The sequence below is a fragment of the Amia ocellicauda genome, chromosome 16, assembly GCF_036373705.1.
Source record: "Amia ocellicauda isolate fAmiCal2 chromosome 16, fAmiCal2.hap1, whole genome shotgun sequence".
Taxonomy (NCBI): Eukaryota; Metazoa; Chordata; class Actinopteri; order Amiiformes; family Amiidae; genus Amia; species Amia ocellicauda.
Genome location: NC_089865.1, coordinates 5,909,211 through 5,926,147, shown reverse-complemented (window position 1 = coordinate 5,926,147; position 16,937 = coordinate 5,909,211). Strand labels below are relative to the sequence as shown.

General features: G+C 41.3%; 1 protein-coding gene across 5 annotated transcripts in view; it reads left to right on the top strand.

Annotated features, from left to right (window-relative positions):
• Nucleotides 1-16,937, top strand: part of epb41l5 (erythrocyte membrane protein band 4.1 like 5) — a 33,591-nt gene that overhangs the window by 4,797 nt on the left and 11,857 nt on the right. For 4 of the 5 annotated variants that reach the window (XM_066688143.1, XM_066688142.1, XM_066688145.1 and 1 more), the window contains exons 3-16: nt 2,421-2,525; nt 3,224-3,266; nt 3,476-3,554; nt 4,029-4,073; nt 4,954-5,006; nt 6,370-6,490; nt 6,924-7,011; nt 7,213-7,301; nt 7,555-7,645; nt 9,434-9,603; nt 10,421-10,527; nt 10,885-10,912; nt 11,781-11,820; nt 11,938-12,053. In XM_066688143.1, coding sequence (XP_066544240.1) covers nt 2,421-2,525; nt 3,224-3,266; nt 3,476-3,554; nt 4,029-4,073; nt 4,954-5,006; nt 6,370-6,490; nt 6,924-7,011; nt 7,213-7,301; nt 7,555-7,645; nt 9,434-9,603; nt 10,421-10,527; nt 10,885-10,912; nt 11,781-11,820; nt 11,938-12,053 — 1,175 coding nt within the window. The remainder of the gene's footprint in view (nt 1-2,420; nt 2,526-3,223; nt 3,267-3,475; nt 3,555-4,028; nt 4,074-4,953; nt 5,007-6,369; nt 6,491-6,923; nt 7,012-7,212; nt 7,302-7,554; nt 7,646-9,433; nt 9,604-10,420; nt 10,528-10,884; nt 10,913-11,780; nt 11,821-11,937; nt 12,054-16,937) is intronic. The other variant, XM_066688144.1, reaches the window with a different exon arrangement.

The following is a 16,937-nucleotide window of genomic DNA, read 5'->3' as shown; positions in this document are numbered from 1 at the left end:
GAGGATGGAGCTCACATCATACATGTAATTGGCTGAATACAAGTTTATTTAACTGTCTAGATAACACAAGCATGATACTCTCAATTATTTTGTTCTCCTTCTCCTTTGGGAAAACACTAGTGCTGTAGACAGATGCTCATGTGTGAGGTCAGCTCAGGGTTGAAACCACTAACATTGCTCTGCAGTCTGTAGCAAACTACCAACAAAACCTTGGAAATCTAGTCTGAGTGTGATCTCTCTCCTCAGAGTGAAAGTACATTTTATAAGTTCACATGCAAAAATGGTTAAATCCAAAGCACAGCATGGCCAGTTCTCTCCTTTCCATCTCAACCCTCTGTCTCTGCAACCCCATCATCTCCATCTACAATAAATTAAATGTTCTTTATCTAATACGATGAAAACACTTTCTTTGTCCTGTAATGATTCACCCTCCTTTCAAGACAAGTGTGGAAGAATCTGGCATTAGAGGAACATATGTTGAGCTCAAAACAGCTATTCACTGGCGCGCAGTGTGTCCTGGGGACTGAGGAGTCATGGGTCACTGTCACAGAGCCATTGTTTACAGGCCTCTTTGTCTCCAGTGAGGAATTCATGTGATTCACAAGTAAATAAGTAATTTATAAACGTGTCATCACAACGGTGACGTACTACACACTAGTTAAGTTTAAATGCGGTTATACTAATGGTATGATCTTAATATGTAGCACCTGCACATGTTCGGTGAGCTTGACTGTAGCACCACTGATTTCTTCTCCTTTCATGTCTTTTAAAGAGAAAATACTTGTTCATAGTATTTATTGGTTTGAGGCGGAAATACAGTCCAAACTAATTCTACCACACCATTGCATTATAAACTTAAAGGGGCGTGTAAATAGTAACAATGCAAAAGTTACTGTGTAGTGTAACTTTTTCATAAATAGTCGGAGTTATGCTGAAGGTGGAGCAATTTCATTAAATGAAAAGATTGAACAGCAGGCAGGTTATAGGCCTGAGAATTATAGAATCTTTCTAGAATCTAGAGATCAGTTTTTCAGTCTGTAATTAAACCTTTTGTTTTACTGTGCAACGATTGTGAAAATGAAGTGAAACACTAACTTTCTAGCAGTTTAATAGATCAGTACACGATCCGAGGGTAGACTTTATTTTATAACTGCACAGAGGTGAACCGTGGAGGACAATCAAATGGTCTCTAAAGAGTCTAAAAGGGTAAAGCGGCCAAGGCCTATTAATAGTTGATGTGGTTACTGCAGAGCGCTCCTTTCGTGCTGTTGGTGTTCGTGCAGACTGTGCTCTTACACAAGAGTGGCAGAGGCTGGCACAGCTGTTGTGAAAGGCTAAGGAGGATGACAGGAGGTAGCCTTGGTAGTCCGGACTACAGACCTGTTTTTCTTCCTAACATTGAGGTGAAATTTAGTTTATAAGGAAATAACTGCATGCTCAGAAACTATTGCTTTTTAGTTTCAGCTTTGTAATTACTAATAAAAACAACACAGTGGTCTGTTGGGGTTTCTGTTGACTTGTGATTAATGGTATGTATGGCAGTAGATTGAACAGAATTGAATGCACGCTCTGAAAAGTGAAAACTACTGCTAATCTGAACACAGTGCCGGTTGACCTTCAAGATCTCTGACAAACTACTGAACGAGCAATCGAAAACAAAACAGACCGGCCTTATGTTATGTTAATATAATACTAGACTATAGACTGTATTTTGTAAGTCGCCCTGGACAAGGGTGTCTGCTAAGAAATAAGTAATGGTAATGGGAGAACTGAACTTTGGGACAAATCTTTGTTGGGCTAACTCCCTGATGTCTGTGGTCACGTCTCTATCTGAGCAGAAGTTGGATCTGTCCTGTTTTTCCCCTCTCATTACCCCCCTCCCCCTTTTGTCATTTTCTCCATTAGTTTATTTTCCTTTTTGTGGAACTGGGTATTTTGATTTTAATTTAACCACTGTTTTTAAAGGTTTTGTTAGTTTTCTATGCTAAACAAATCAAATGGAAAGATAAAGGCGCTATATTCAAGCTCACGTTGGGAAGGGCCTCACCTGTTGTGCATAGTCTTCACTGACCTCGCCGACGGGAAAGGCAGAGCTCATTGCAGGGTCACTATATTGTATATAGTTTTTGTTCATTTTGTTAACATTCATGTTTGTAAGACCACAAGAAAGCAGTGTTTCTCAGTTTCCTCTATGCCGTTGTGCTCTATGGAGAAATACTATAGAACAGGGTTAAATTACAGCTTCCAAAGTAGAGGAACAGTTTTTTTTGCTTAGGCCTTCACTTTCCATTTAGATCGTATTGTTTCTTAAGTAAGTAAGTTCAAGGAGTGCTCAGGCACGCATGAGTGCTTGGTGGCTCTGGAAGGTATGTTCATGGGAATTGTATTTTATTTGATTGGTGTTTTGTTTTTCCCCACAGAAAAAAGCAAAGGGCGAGGAGCTGTTTGATCAGATCATGTACTACTTGGATTTGGTCGAGAAGGATTACTTTGGTCTGCGCTTTATGGATTCAGCACAAGTACCGGTAAGGTTCTCGACCATTCTTTCGTCCGTTAAAAGTAGTTTTGAGTTGAGTGAGTGACCTGAACATATTCTGTGCACAGTAGTTCTCATCATCATCTAATGCAACTAATATGTAGTTGAAACTAAAATGGGTTTTGATAGTTCCTAAATGTTATACAATTGTGAAGGCATTGTTCATTAGGTGTGAGCTTAGCTTAGATGCATTTGTTCTGAAGCCTGCTTTTTTAAATGTCAACGTTTACTACTGGTTTAATAGGGGTCAGAGAGAAGAGAGATTTGCATAATTACTCCAAGGTCATTGTGTCAATATCTTCCAACATTCAGTTTGTAGTGTTTGTATTTTTTTAATATGCTGTTGAGTTTTGCTTTTTAAAATAAAGGTTTGTGTATTTACATTTTTCTTGATTGACTTGAATTTTTAAACGTTTAGAATGGCTTTGTTGGGCCACAGACTGCTCCCTTAGGGAGAGATTGTGTGAGGAATGTGGAGGAGCTGAAAGAAAACAGGCTCGAGTAGAAACATCTAGCTGTTTCATCAGATAACTATCCTCCCAAGCCCCTCCCCGCTCAGTGTTTGTGCTTGGAAGGCAAGACGTGATCATGACCTTCCCTGTTTTCATGACCCTTAGCTGAACAGGGACTTGCAAACCGTGAAAGTATCTTAAATGTATTAATTTCACCTTGTAATTTTGATTACAGCACTGGCTGGACAACACCAAGAGCATCAAGAAGCAAGTTAAAAGTAAGTTCTGTTTACAAGTGTCACTACTGTTCCCCCATCGATTTGACTTGATGAATTTGCTGCTGATTAGCCAATTTCCATGTTTTGAGAGAAAACAGGCTATTTGGAGTAGCACCTCTATCAGTTCATTCCCACCATACAGAGATTAGCGCTAGACTAATCTACTGCCTCCTTCGGTCCCTTTCCACCATCGCATTTTCCTCTTTCAGTTGGCCCACCATACTGCCTCCACCTGAGGGTGAAGTTTTACTCTTCAGAGCCCAACAACCTTCATGAGGAACTGACCAGGTAAACTTAAGTGTTAAATTTTTAAATGGCATTACAAATAAGCACTATAATGGTAGACCTGATAATGGCCTCTGCTTTGAGTGTGAGTTATTCCCTGTAGTCCAGATGTTTCTGGTTTGAAACTGCCATAGAGCTACTGGGATTGGCTGTGCTTGAAGTCGGTATGGCTTTGCTTGGCACATTATAAATCCTCTTGAGACTTTTTTGATGCCTTTTGGTGAACTTGTGGGACCTGGACTGCCAGTGATCTCTGAAAAATACACTATGGCAACATAGTGAAAGCTCATTTATAACAATTCCTCGGTTTAAAGTGAGAATGTAAGCATTTTTAAAGGACTTTTGAAATAAACAATTGAATAATGGCTTCATGGTGTGTCCACACAACAGGTGACACCGTTGAATTTGTCAATTCAATTGTACAGCAGAAGAAAATAAGGTTGTTTTGTATGTTAACACATTCATTCTCTTTTGCAGATACTTGTTTGTGTTGCAGCTAAAGCAGGACATCCTTAGTGGAAAGTAAGTTCACAAGCTCTAGTATCAGGATGAGTCGTAACGCAGCTATGCTGGTCAAGAAGAGTTGCTGTGAATTCTGGAAGGAAAATCCCCTTTTAACAGTTTATTTATCTATTAATGGATGGGTATGATTTCCAATTAGAGAAATAGTAATGCATAAAAACTTTCTTGGTCCTGCAACATCATAATAGCTTTTTCCTTTTGAATCAGAGTTGATGAGCACTGAGTTCACTGTTTAAAATATTACATGTAAGCTAGGGAATTAGTGTTTATTTAACCCTCTACTCGAACTTTTAAAAATGATTCATTGTAACCACTGAAGTGTTATGCCAAGCGTTCCAGTAACACAATAAACAGTGAGCGGCCAGGCCCTCGGTTGTGTGTTAAATTCTTCTGATGTCAGTGATGACAGGGCATTCTTAACCTAAAGCCAGCTGTGACGGAGCCATTTATTACATTTACAAACTCAGCTTGGTGTTACAGATGTCTGGAATAATCACTAAATCTCTAAGGCCTCAAACAGCCCCAGCTATCTGCTGCCAGTGAAATGTTGAGCCTGTCATTTATACCTGACTGTTCAAATCATGTCGTGAGTGATTGTGAAACTTTTTTTGGAAGCAGAATTGAGTGTACTTTTGGGAACTTTTGCATATCTTGCCATTCTCCAGAACCATACAGTGTGCAGAGATGGGCTTAACTGGTGTCCTCAGACTTCTGCTCTGTAATGGAAATGTATATATATTTACCACAAAGGCATTAAAATTAATGACCGTATGAGTGTTGCCGTTTTCTTATCTCCATGTCTATTCACGCTGTATTGTGGAGTTCTGTAGTCCTCAAACACAACGCCATTAACTGGGACCTGTCTCCTTTGTGAACACAGGTTGGAGTGCCCCTTTGACACAGCGGTGCAGTTGGCAGGGTTTGCCTTGCAGGGTAAGCCTCTGGAGATGTTTCTGTCCCGCCGCACATTCTGTGAAGGGGTCGGTAATCCCTTTCGGCAAAGGAAAGGTCATCCCGGGGGCTTGGTAATCCTCAGGCCGTGGAAAATTCAGTTTCCCTGCTGTGATTCCAGGCCTGACGAGGAAAGGGTGGAGAGGGAAGGGAGGTGATCCTTACCAACCTGCTCAGAGGCCCGCAGCAGAAGGATTGCCCTCTTGCTTGGCAAGACCCATAGGGGAAAAACAGACTGACGAACAGAACTTTTAAAACTTGAGCTGCCAAGTAGGGTGAGGTTGTCTCCCTTAAATCTAATAGGATAACAAACCACAGATTTCAATGTAGAAATGCCAGGAATGGCGTTGGTTAAACTTACTGCAGTAGTAGATACTCTTATCCTTGTGTCCTTGTTCTAAATGCAATAGAGCAGCATCTTCCAGGACCACCACCTCTTTTTGTAAATCAAGTGTAAGAACTAAAATTTATTAACCCCTCGCTAGCTCCCTGGGGATTGTTAGGGAAATAATTAGAAGTCATAACTGGGATCTGACTTGTTTTTTTCAGTCGGTTGGCTGTTTGTACTGCCTGTACAATAGTTATTCTGGACTTTTATTTGCATTATGTAGGATTGACCAATTTCAAATATTCCTTTTCAAATAATAATCCAAATGTTTTAATGCATCGCTTAAAAATCGGCGCAAGGCAAGCTTTGAGCCGTGATGCTTCAAAACTAGAGTTGTCCGTAGAGTTAGCCATTGCATAGAAACGGTGTGTTGGCAGATTGACTATCTCCAGATAATCCCCAGTCAAGGGCTGAACTGTTGACTGCTGAATGAGCTTTATCTGCTCAGTCACCCAAAACTCTTGACATTTCCCCCCCTGTATCTCCTGCACAAAGTTTAATATTCCCTTTAAGTTCCCTCCCTTCAGCCCTGAAACAAAACTCGAATGAGAACAGCCTACACAAAAGATAAAATGTCCACCTCTAATGTCTTCAAGGTAAATGTGTAAATATTTGTCCTAGCTCACAAAAGAATAGGTCGGCTCACTTTTCATGTCAGTGTATCAGGAGAAAGCCTTGACCTCCGTTTGACTCCTAATACCCGGCTGCACCGTGGCGGGCTGTTGATAAGAAGAGATGGCTCCCACTGTAACCTGAGGAAGTCCACCTAATGCTTTCCCGTGTTCTGGGAAAGGGAGTAAACTTAATATCTGCAGTTGATTCTGTATGTTTGCTTCTGGACAATCATTGTATCTGACAAACCCGCTGGTGTGCGCTTACCCCTTGAAGTTGAAATGTGGAGTGTCGAGGCTAAAGACATTTCTCTGCATGATTTTAACCCTCCCGCTCTCTGTGTAGCCGAGCTGGGAGACTGCGACCCCGCCGAGCACTCCCTCGACCTGGTGTCCGAGTTCCGGTTCATCCCAGAGCAGTCTGAAGACACGGAACTGGCCATCTACGAGAAATGGAAGGAGTGCAGGTAGAGCGGTTTATCATGTACCTCCTAGCTATCCCAATGTCTCACTCAACTTTTTTCCCCTTCTCAATTTTCGTATCATAAAGAGGATTTTCCACTGATTGTCCTCTCAGATTCTACCATTCTATTTCAAATCCGAATAAATTAAGCATATCAATTGATGAACAGGAGTGAGATTCTTTAAATTGGTGCAGGTATACGTCTAGTTGCTGTAGCACCTTATATACGGGATCTGGCCTGTCAGCAAATAAGTGCTACATTGATAAGAAATCCAGTAATTTGTTTGCAATGTATGGTGGAATTGAAAAGGGCTTTAAGATAATGTTATATTTCTCCCTCTTGATATGTGTTAAATTATACTTCTATCTTTAAAAGTTCATTTTTCTGGGATGCTGTTTTTCCCTTTCACCTGCAATGCTGCCGGTCTTGTTTTCAGAGGCCAGATGCCTTCTCAGGCGGAGATAAACTACCTTAACAAGGCCAAATGGCTGGAGATGTATGGTGTAGACATGCATATGGTAAAGGTGAGCAAATGAAACGCATCTGTATGATGCAAATCCTCCGTTACTCACGACAAGACTATCACATTAATGCTATGACTGATTTAACTATGTTACAGCATGCTTTTTAGAAATCTAATTTGTAAATCTTTTGGCTTTCTAAGTTTCTGGTTGTTATGAATAGCTGGTGCCGACTTGACACGGTTTTCTCTCCATTTTTCTCAGGCCAGGGATGGGAATGAGTACAGCCTGGGACTGACCCCCACTGGAGTGCTGGTGTTTGAGGGAGAGACTAAGATTGGTCTTTTCTTCTGGTTCGTGGTTTTTCAGAATTGTCTATATATGGTTGTAATATTTCAAAGCCAACATGTAATGTTTATTCTTTTTTGTTGATGTCCTTCATATCCAAAATACTTACAATTCCTAATGGTAAATCTAATGTTGAGGGATTTGATGCTTGGATACATGAGCATCAAACCCTGCAAAGGCCACGACACCCTACCATATGATTGTTGACATGTAATCAGTACTGCTTCTGAACACTTGCTGTTATGGTTCTCTGTTTAGGCCTAAGATAACCAGACTGGACTTTAAGAAGAGCAAATTGACTCTTGTGGTTGTGGAGGATGACGAACAGGTAATGCAGGAAGCAGAAGAGGTAATGTATTCTCCCCATACTTCAACACTGGTCAGTTCACACACTTCATTATTGTCTTCAGTATTTGCAAGTTAACTACATCCCATGTCTATGCATCGAGCGTGCTTTTTCCCATGTGTAAGACCTGGTGTTTAAGTTTCATGCTCAGATATTTGGGGAAAGTCTGTATCCCTGCCTTTTCAACCTTTTTCCGATTCTAATACAATTCAACAAGATAACCCCTGCTAGATGGTGTAGACCCAGGGATTCCCAGTCCGGTCCTGGACGACCCCCTGCCCTGCTGATTTCTGTTGCAGCCGAGCTTTCAATTACTTAATTCAGCTGTATATTGTATTGTTAGTTCATTTAAGGATTCAATTAAACAATTAAGAGCTCGGTTGTATAAAAAAACGGCAGTGCAGGGGTCCTCTGGGACTGGTGTGGAAATCCCTGCTGTAGACGGGCATTGGGAATGAATCTTACAGGTGATTGGGAAAACATTTAAGGGGGTAATGAGTGCAGGAGCTTAGATCCGGTTACATTGAACTGGTTGGATTAGCTAAGCTTTACTTTGTAGTGCTGTAGTGAAAGAATTCTTACATTTGGATTATTAAAACAAAAAATACTAATTAGGGAACAAACGTCTACTAGTATTTGCGAATAAAGGAGTTGGGACAGAAACCGCATATTTTTCACTTGGAGAAGCCCAAGCTGGTCTTAATCGAGTCACAGTTAGTCTTAATGGAGTGCGGTATCCCTGGTCTTTGCCAGGGGCTGAAAACAAGCCCCTCCATCACGCACTTCCTCATGTTGTGTGCAGTGAAAACATGCGAGTGGCGGCCCTGCTCTCTGGCAGCTCACCAGCCTTCATTAATAAAACAGCTCCCACCACGGCCAAAGCATTTCTGGCATCTTGAGCGGAGCGCTTAACAGTTTATAAAACGAGCACTGCTAACTTGTGGAGAGCTGAGGCATAAATTACAGTAAAGGTGCTGAAAAAAAGCAGAGGGGCAAATCATTGAGGTCAGTCTTTTAAATCGAAGTTCTAGTAACAAAATCCTTCTGTAGCACATAGCTTTCTCACTTTACTATAAACATGACTATATATGAGAGAGCGAGACAAACAAAATACTCTTCTAAATGCCTCTAATGTGTTTTCCTATTTTATTAATTACTAGTTTGCAAGTAATACTTTTTTTTGTATTACTGTGCTAATCTAAACTTTAAAAAATACCATCATTAATATTACTTCCATGTGAACTGCATGTTTTATTGAGAGGTGGAGGCCAACTTGTTGAAATGTGGGAATTTGTTGCATAACAGACTGTTTGCATATAATTACACACTACATGCATACATTAAGTGTGAGCAGGTCTGAACGAGCAACTGCAATGGCAAGACTGGCTCCTGTAGAGATACTGAACCATGTTTTGCCAGTTTGACTGTAAACACTTACACGATTCATATTCACACTGAAATAAGTCTCCTGAATGTCTCCTTGCTCTCTTATCAGCTGGTCTAAAATACAAATAAAATAGGTTGGTATGTAGCAAGGGACTAAAGAAGATGATACTTTTGTAATTGGATTTAGCTCGTTTGAGATGTATTTGGAGTTCATCTGCAAGAAGGAAAACTTAGAGGTGTCTTGTACCTACATTAACAATGTAGAGGTTAACTGGCCGCTAGCCTCTAGAATCTGCAATGTCCCTAAACTTCGTAAAGCCTGCTTTGCCTCCTCCCTCATTCCCTCGTGAGTGTGGAGGAGTGTGTTTGCGCGGCCGCTGTGAGAGCCGCTGCTTCTCATTGCAGGGCAAAGAGCAGGAGCACACGTTCGTGTTCCGCATGGACCACCCCAAGGCCTGCAAGCACCTGTGGAAGTGTGCGGTGGAGCACCACGCGTTCTTCCGCCTGCGAGGGCCAGTGCAGAAGGGCTCGGCGCGATCCAGCTTCATCCGCATGGGCTCCCGCTTCCGATACAGGTGCGTCCAGCCCAGCATCTGAGTGAAGGCTCTAGGGCCTCTCTTTAATTGACACTGTGTAAATTGTCTTGTGCATTTACTGTCATTCAGCAACATCTGTCCATGGGGGATTTTGTTTTCACACCTGAGGTCCACAAAAGCGTAAGGATTGGATCTAGGTTTAAACTGCGGTGAGGATTGTATATAAATATTTGTGAAATGGTTGAAGGTTTGACAGGATAAAGGATTGGTGCTCCTCCAGATGTTAAAGGAGGCTGAACTGGGAGTGATTTATTTTTTCCTCCTCTGTGGACACCAGGCTTGGTTTCTCACTTGGGAATTGCGGATTCTTAAGCACAATAACTTGCTCAAAGCTTTTTGGGTCAGCAATCTGAATTCCTGAATTTTCCCAGAGGACTAAACTCCAATCAAAAGCTGCCAGGCCGTCTGTTTGGACACAGCCCAGTGCCTGAGAAACGTCATATTGCTCAACATAAAAAGCTCCTTTCTCTTCCTTGTTTTTCGCTTGGTGATTTTCTAGGCTTGTGCAAGAGATTTTTGATGCTTGAGTTATTCGATTTAAAATAAATCTACAGAAATTAGTCTTGAAGCTCTTCTGAACTTCCCTATCCTATAGGTTTTGTGTGTAGAAAAGACTCCATAAATAACATTGCTAGTTAAAGCTTTGACAGGAGACTTTCCATTAAAAATAAATTATCTTCTGCTGTAGCATTACTTAGTATATATTTACTGAAGGTGAAATTGTATTTCCACATTCACATTATGGGTAAAGCCCTCTAGTTACGCTATGGGTTTGAGATTTCAATTGTTTTTCCAGTGGTAAAACAGAATACCAAACCACGAAAGCCAACAAAGCCCGGCGGTCGGCTTCGTTTGAGAGAAGACCCAGCCGCAGGTACTCCAGGAGGACCATGCAGCTGAGAGGTTTGTAGATCTCTTCTGATTGAAACCCAGCGGACACATGGGCACACAGTGGAAATGCACTCCTCTGTTATTCAGTGGTGCTGGTGTTTGTAAGCATGTTTGTAGGAATCGGGTTTAAAGGCAAAGCTGTACTGTCTTATCGGCTCAATAAACACTGCCTGCTAGTGCAAAATATAAACATTTTTCTAACCCCTCTTCCAGCAACAATTAAATGATTGTAATTTCTGTTAGTTATTGGCAGGTGCTGTAAAGTGTGAGAGAAGGTTGTTCTCTCTTCCCATGCAGTTAATAGAATTACAATTTTACCTTATTTTACTTTGTGTTACACAAATGTATATAAATGCTATTTTGTTTCAGCGGCCGCCCAGAAGAACCACGAGTCAAAGTAAGTACTGATTTTGTAAAACTTTCACAATTAAAATCCTGTATCTTTGTCATGTGATACTAGTTTGGCTTGTCCCTCCTAAGATTGCAGTCCTGATTGACTCTCGATTTATATTGACATGCCAGCAGAGCGCATATATTTGAAAGATTTACCTCAGAATTACTTCAAGCAGAGGATCATGTTGCCAATAGGCCTTGTTTTTCAAAGACTGTCTATTGATTTAAGAAACAATTGGCCACAAATGGATACTGTGTTCCTTGAAGTATCCTGCTTTATCGCTAGATGTTACTAGAAGATTTGGAAGCAATTGAAATGCAGCTAAATAACATTTATTTTGTGTAACCTAGTTCTACATTTCATCAATCATACTTTAATCAGTATGCTTGCTATTCTTGCACTTTGTTTTTATTCTGTGTTTGTTTGTATATTATTCACCATATAATAAGGACACTGGAGTGCGGGTGAAACTCATTCTTATTTGAAATTCATCTTCAGGCCTCCTGTGTGATCTCGCAGCACACTAGTCTCACCTTGTCAAACTTTCCATAAATCATTTGTTTGCCTGCAGCCCCAGACTTGATAGTATTGTAAACAAATATTCACGCTTGATCCGTTATTGCTTTAACACAGTTGTGTGAAAGCGAATGTATTTATTAGACCATGAAAACCTTTCCTTGGCCCCTAAGTGACTGCTGTCATCATCTCCAGTGTGGACAGAGATCAGCAGTGAGGGTTAAAGGTCATCCTAAAGTCGGGCCTCCCCTGGGATCTCCTGGGTATATACAGAAAGAGGTGCTGCTAACTCCCACTTATCAAAATAACCTGCTTAACCTTCCACACATCTGTTTTGTTTTCCTTTCCCCTGCAGTGCACAGAATAATGGTGTTAATCAGAACAATGATGTAAAGGTAATGTATATTTTGTGAGCATTTGCCAACTGTCATTACTAATGAATAAAGACTTAACCGTGGGTATTCCTTGAGGTTAACCCGTCCTGTACTCCCGTCCTCTCTGCCCCGCCCCAGGCCCGCACCCCCCGGTCCACCCTGCCCCTTGCCGCCGCCGTGCCCACCTCCCCCGTGCCTCTGGAAATCGAAGCCCTCCCCAGGAGTCCGAGGGCTGGCCCATCGGACAAGAAGAGGTAAGCGCCAGATGGTTTTAATACAATAAGATCATTAAACGCTTAATCCGCTACCCTGCTGTCACTGGACACCGCACACCCCCCCCCCACATGAAAAGTTACATGAATCAAAAGGTTTCTCCTCCGCAATGATGGGGAAAGGGGAAGAAAAGCGTCTGAGGCCCTCTGTACGGGCTGTCTGGCTTTAGTGTGTGTTAATGCTCCCGTATGGCAGAGTGGTAGTGAGGCAGTGGAGACGTGGCATAAACATCCACTGGGCTTCAGTTTTAAAGTAACCTGCAGGAAGAACACAAATATAAAACTGTCTGAAATAAGACTGAATCCATTCTTAACCATATTCGCGTACGCCTGTTTTCCGGTACAGTACCTAACTTCAGCTGTAATCACTGGTAATCGCACTCCTACTCCTATTGTCAGACTGGACACTGACTCATAATTCTCCCCCATGCTGACGCACCTGCGTGCCAATCCTCTTCGGTCATAATATTCTCTCAGAGCTCCAGGCAAAACATTATCTATTTCTTAGGCAGTGCTGGGTGAGATCGTGTGATTAGATTTTCTATCACTTTAATAGATTTGGAAGAATCTGTTATGTTAATATTTTGTTTTTTAAAATGAAACCTTTGTGTGTTGTAGCTTCATGTGAAATGGTCGCGGTGAACGGCCTTAATAAAGGCAAGGTATGTACTGCCGATTAATTACCTCAAAATGTTGCCGCCTTGCCAGTGTGCTTTGACAAATCAGTATTTTTTGTGATTGAGGGGTCTTTAATGGAGTAGGGGTTTCTTCAATCGGCTACAGCGCTGCATTCTTTGCTTTTTCCTTCCTCTATGAATCGGATCCAGTGATTCGCCAGCTATCCTGTCATTGATCCCTCGATTGTGTATAGCAGAGCGTTGTTGCGGTCTCTCCTGGCTCTCTGCTCCTTTGGGTGCGGACTATGGGTTTGTAGAGCATTTCTCTTGGCCTGCTTGGTGATCTTTACTCATTGACCTAAAGATTTAAGCTTTTAAAATCAACCAGCTTTTTCCTGTGTGACGCAGACTTGCGAAACCCTTTTCAGTCAACAAGTCAGGGTATTTATTCTTGTCAAATAACCTTGAAAATGTGGAGGGAGATGCCCACTGATATGTATTCATTAGTTCAGGGTTTCCCAACCTAGTCAAGCCTAGCACATGCCTACTTAATATAACATTGTGTGGCACACCAACCCCTTCCGCCCATAAAGATCCTAAATATTGTTCACGTGCTGTGCTAATTATTTGCCATACTTGTATTAACTGAATTTTTGGATGTTAAGAATTGATTATTTCCTTGAGCCTTTTAGACAGTGTTGTCGACTTGATTGTGAGCTGGAAAGGGTTATTGGCAAGAATGGCTGTTTTGAAAATTGAGATCATCTTTACCTCGGCAATTTCTTTCTGCTTGTACATCTAAGGGGCCTGGTAACTTGAACTTGCTCAGTTGATTTATTGTACAAGGTGCTTGATCCATGAAATCCATTGCTCTCTCCTTCGTTCCACACTCCAGCTGTGACCGAAGCTAGCTCTACTTTTAAAGCCTCCATAAAATGTCGGACATCTTCCAAGGCAAGCAAAAGAAGGGGAATTATGTGGTGTAAAACTGCTACCCCTTAACACCTTTTCTCACTCTTGTCTGAGAACAGAGTATATATGTCTATAATATATATTATAGACATGTATATACATATACCAATATCAAATTCAATATCCCTGTGTATGTGTGTGTGTGTATGTATATGTATATATATGTATGTGTGTATATATATATATATATATATATATATATATATATATATATATATATACACACTCACCTAAAGGATTATTAGGAACACCATACTAATACTGTGTTTGACCCCCTTTCGCCTTCAGAACTGCCTTAATTCTACGTGGCATTGATTCAACAAGGTGCTGAAAGCATTCTTTAGAAATGTTGGCCCATATTGATAGGATAGCATCTTGCAGTTGATGGAGATTTGTGGGATGCACATCCAGGGCACGAAGCTCCCGTTCCACCACATCCCAAAGATGCTCTATTGGGTTGAGATCTGGTGACTGTGGGGGCCAGTTTAGTACAGTGAACTCATTGTCATGTTCAAGAAACCAATTTGAAATGATTCCACCTTTGTGACATGGTGCATTATCCTTCTGGAAGTAGCCATCAGAGGATGGGTACATGGTGGTCATAAAGGGATGGACATGGTCAGAAACAATGCTCAGGTAGGCTGTGGCATTTAAACGATGCCCAATTGGCACTAAGGGGCCTAAAGTGTGCCAAGAAAACATCCCCCACACCATTACAGCACCACCACCAGCCTGCACAGTGGTAACAAGGCATGATGGATCCATGTTCTCATTCTGTTTACGCCAAATTCGGACTCTACCATCTGAATGTCTCAACAGAAATCGAGACTCATCAGACCAGGCAACATTTTTCCAGTCTTCAACTGTCCAATTTTGGTGAGCTTGTGCAAATTGTAGCCTCTTTTTCCTATTTGTAGTGGAGATGAGTGGTACCCGGTGGGGTCTTCTGCTGTTGTAGCCCATCCGCCTCAAGGTTGTACATGTTGTGGCTTCACAAATGCTTTGCTGCATACCTCGGTTGTAACGAGTGGTTATTTCAGTCAAAGTTGCTCTTCTATCAGCTTGAATCAGTCGGCCCATTCTCCTCTGACCTCTAGCATCAACAAGGCATTTTCGCCCACAGGACTGGCGCATACTGGATGTTTTTCCCTTTTCACACCATTCTTTGTAAACCCTAGAAATGGTTGTGCGTGAAAATCCCAGTAACTGAGCAGATTGTGAAATACTCAGACTGGCCCGTCTGGCACCAACAACCATGCCACGCTCAAAATTGCTTAAATCACCTTTCTTTCCCATTCAGACATTCAGTTTGGAGTTCAGGAGATTGTCTTGACCAGGACCACACCCCTAAATGCATTGAAGCAACTGCCATGTGATTGGTTGGTTAGATAATTGCATTAATGAGAAATTGAACAGGTGTTCCTAATCCTTTAGGTGTGTGTGTGTGTGTGTATATATATATATATATATATATATATATATATATATATAATTACTCTGTTGTACGTTTTAAGCACATTGCTGCTGCCCCTTTTATAAATAAGTTCCTCTTGAAGGCAGAGCTTGTTCACCACCATATTTTCTGAAGGCTGTGTAGGAACAGGAGTGTGCTTTCGAATGGTGTGGTTAGTCGGTTACCTGTACCGCACTGATCTGAGAACTTGGCAGCTTTACTAACACTTCTGCGCATCCCACTGCTGTGTAGATTTCGGCCAACCTGGTGCGAGTGATTTGTGATTTTTGCTTTTTAGAAATCATGAGTTGCAATTCTTTTCTTGGCTTTCTTGTTAATGTGTTTTTGTGACCCATTACATGTTTAATACTCAGTCTGTCCTGTACAACCATCACTGTCCACTCCCTCTTGTACTATTCTCAGTTCTCTGTTTTATGTGCTATTTTCATATGCCTTTAAACCGAGCTCTACCTCTAAAGGAAGGGTGTGGGCGAATTATTCAATATCCCTCATCAGAGCTTAGTCATTGTGTGTAGATTTCTGTATAATTTGAGTTATTTTCTACACCATAATAGACATTTATATTTAAGCATATAGATGATCACTGATTAATATACATATGTAGCATTTATATTGTTCTTTGGGGGCACATTAAAATGGACCACAAATGTCTTTCCGCACACTTAAGAACATTTTTTATTTTAGAATAAGATCTGTACAATCCAAACCTGGAGGCCTAGAAATACTTGCTAATTTCTACTTTAGGACACTAAACCATGCATTGTTTCAAGTGAAAATGCAAATGTCAGTCTCTACGCAGGTGAATCATTTGTTAATGTAAGTGGCATTGTTTGTCGCACTTCTTAGTGAGTCAGCTGTAAATATGCTTGACTGCAAACAAGTCCCATAAGGTCAGCGCAGTGTGGGAGGAGGAGAAGCTGCTTTGTTTACTGTGAAATCTTAAATTAATAACAAGATTCCTATAACCCCACACACGTTTTCCTATAGTTTAGTCCTACAGTTTAAACTGATCATTTTATTAAGTGATATTTTATTTTAACATTATATTATTTTTAACATCAAGAGAGAATAGTTATCAATTTTTTCAGTGCTGCTTCTCTGTTTTTTGTTAAAAGAACATATGCTCCTAGTAATGGATCGCATTCCCGTGGCCATTCCCTGTTGCTCCTCTTGTCTTATCAGTTTCTATCACTATCTTTCACTTCCCCTGCATTCCTCCCTGTCTCATGTTAACCACACACCCTCCCCTCCCCTCCCCTTTGTCCAGGCCTCCCTGTACTGATGGTTACTCACCTCGTGGAACTGTGATCCCCATTAAGAGGCTAGGCCCCAGCTTGTGGCCACGGAGGTCTGAGCGAAATGTCACAGGCAGCAACTCTGGGATTGATCGCTGTTACGGCATGCAGGAAAATAAACTACAAATTGAACGTGCAACACTCCCCAACAGCATGTGCATTATACCTGTAGTCTTTTGGTATTTTTTATTTTTGAATTGTTCTATGAAACTGGCTGGAGCTGTGTTTTCAATGGTATAAGACATTTTAAAAAGCCTGACGACTGACGCAGGGGAAGGAGCCCAGAGTAAAGAACAACACGCGAAAGACATAATCGAAGAGGCTGGGCGCTGTGCAGTTCTTTACACACTGGAGGACATTGTTTTAAAGCCCCCTTTCTGGATGATTTGATGCCTTACACTGTACGGAGGGGGGGAAATACTGTTAAACTGAAGCTGAATCACCTGTTAGTTTTTAATTGCTTCATTCGATATATTAACCATAACGTTTCATGGTAGATGTCACTGAA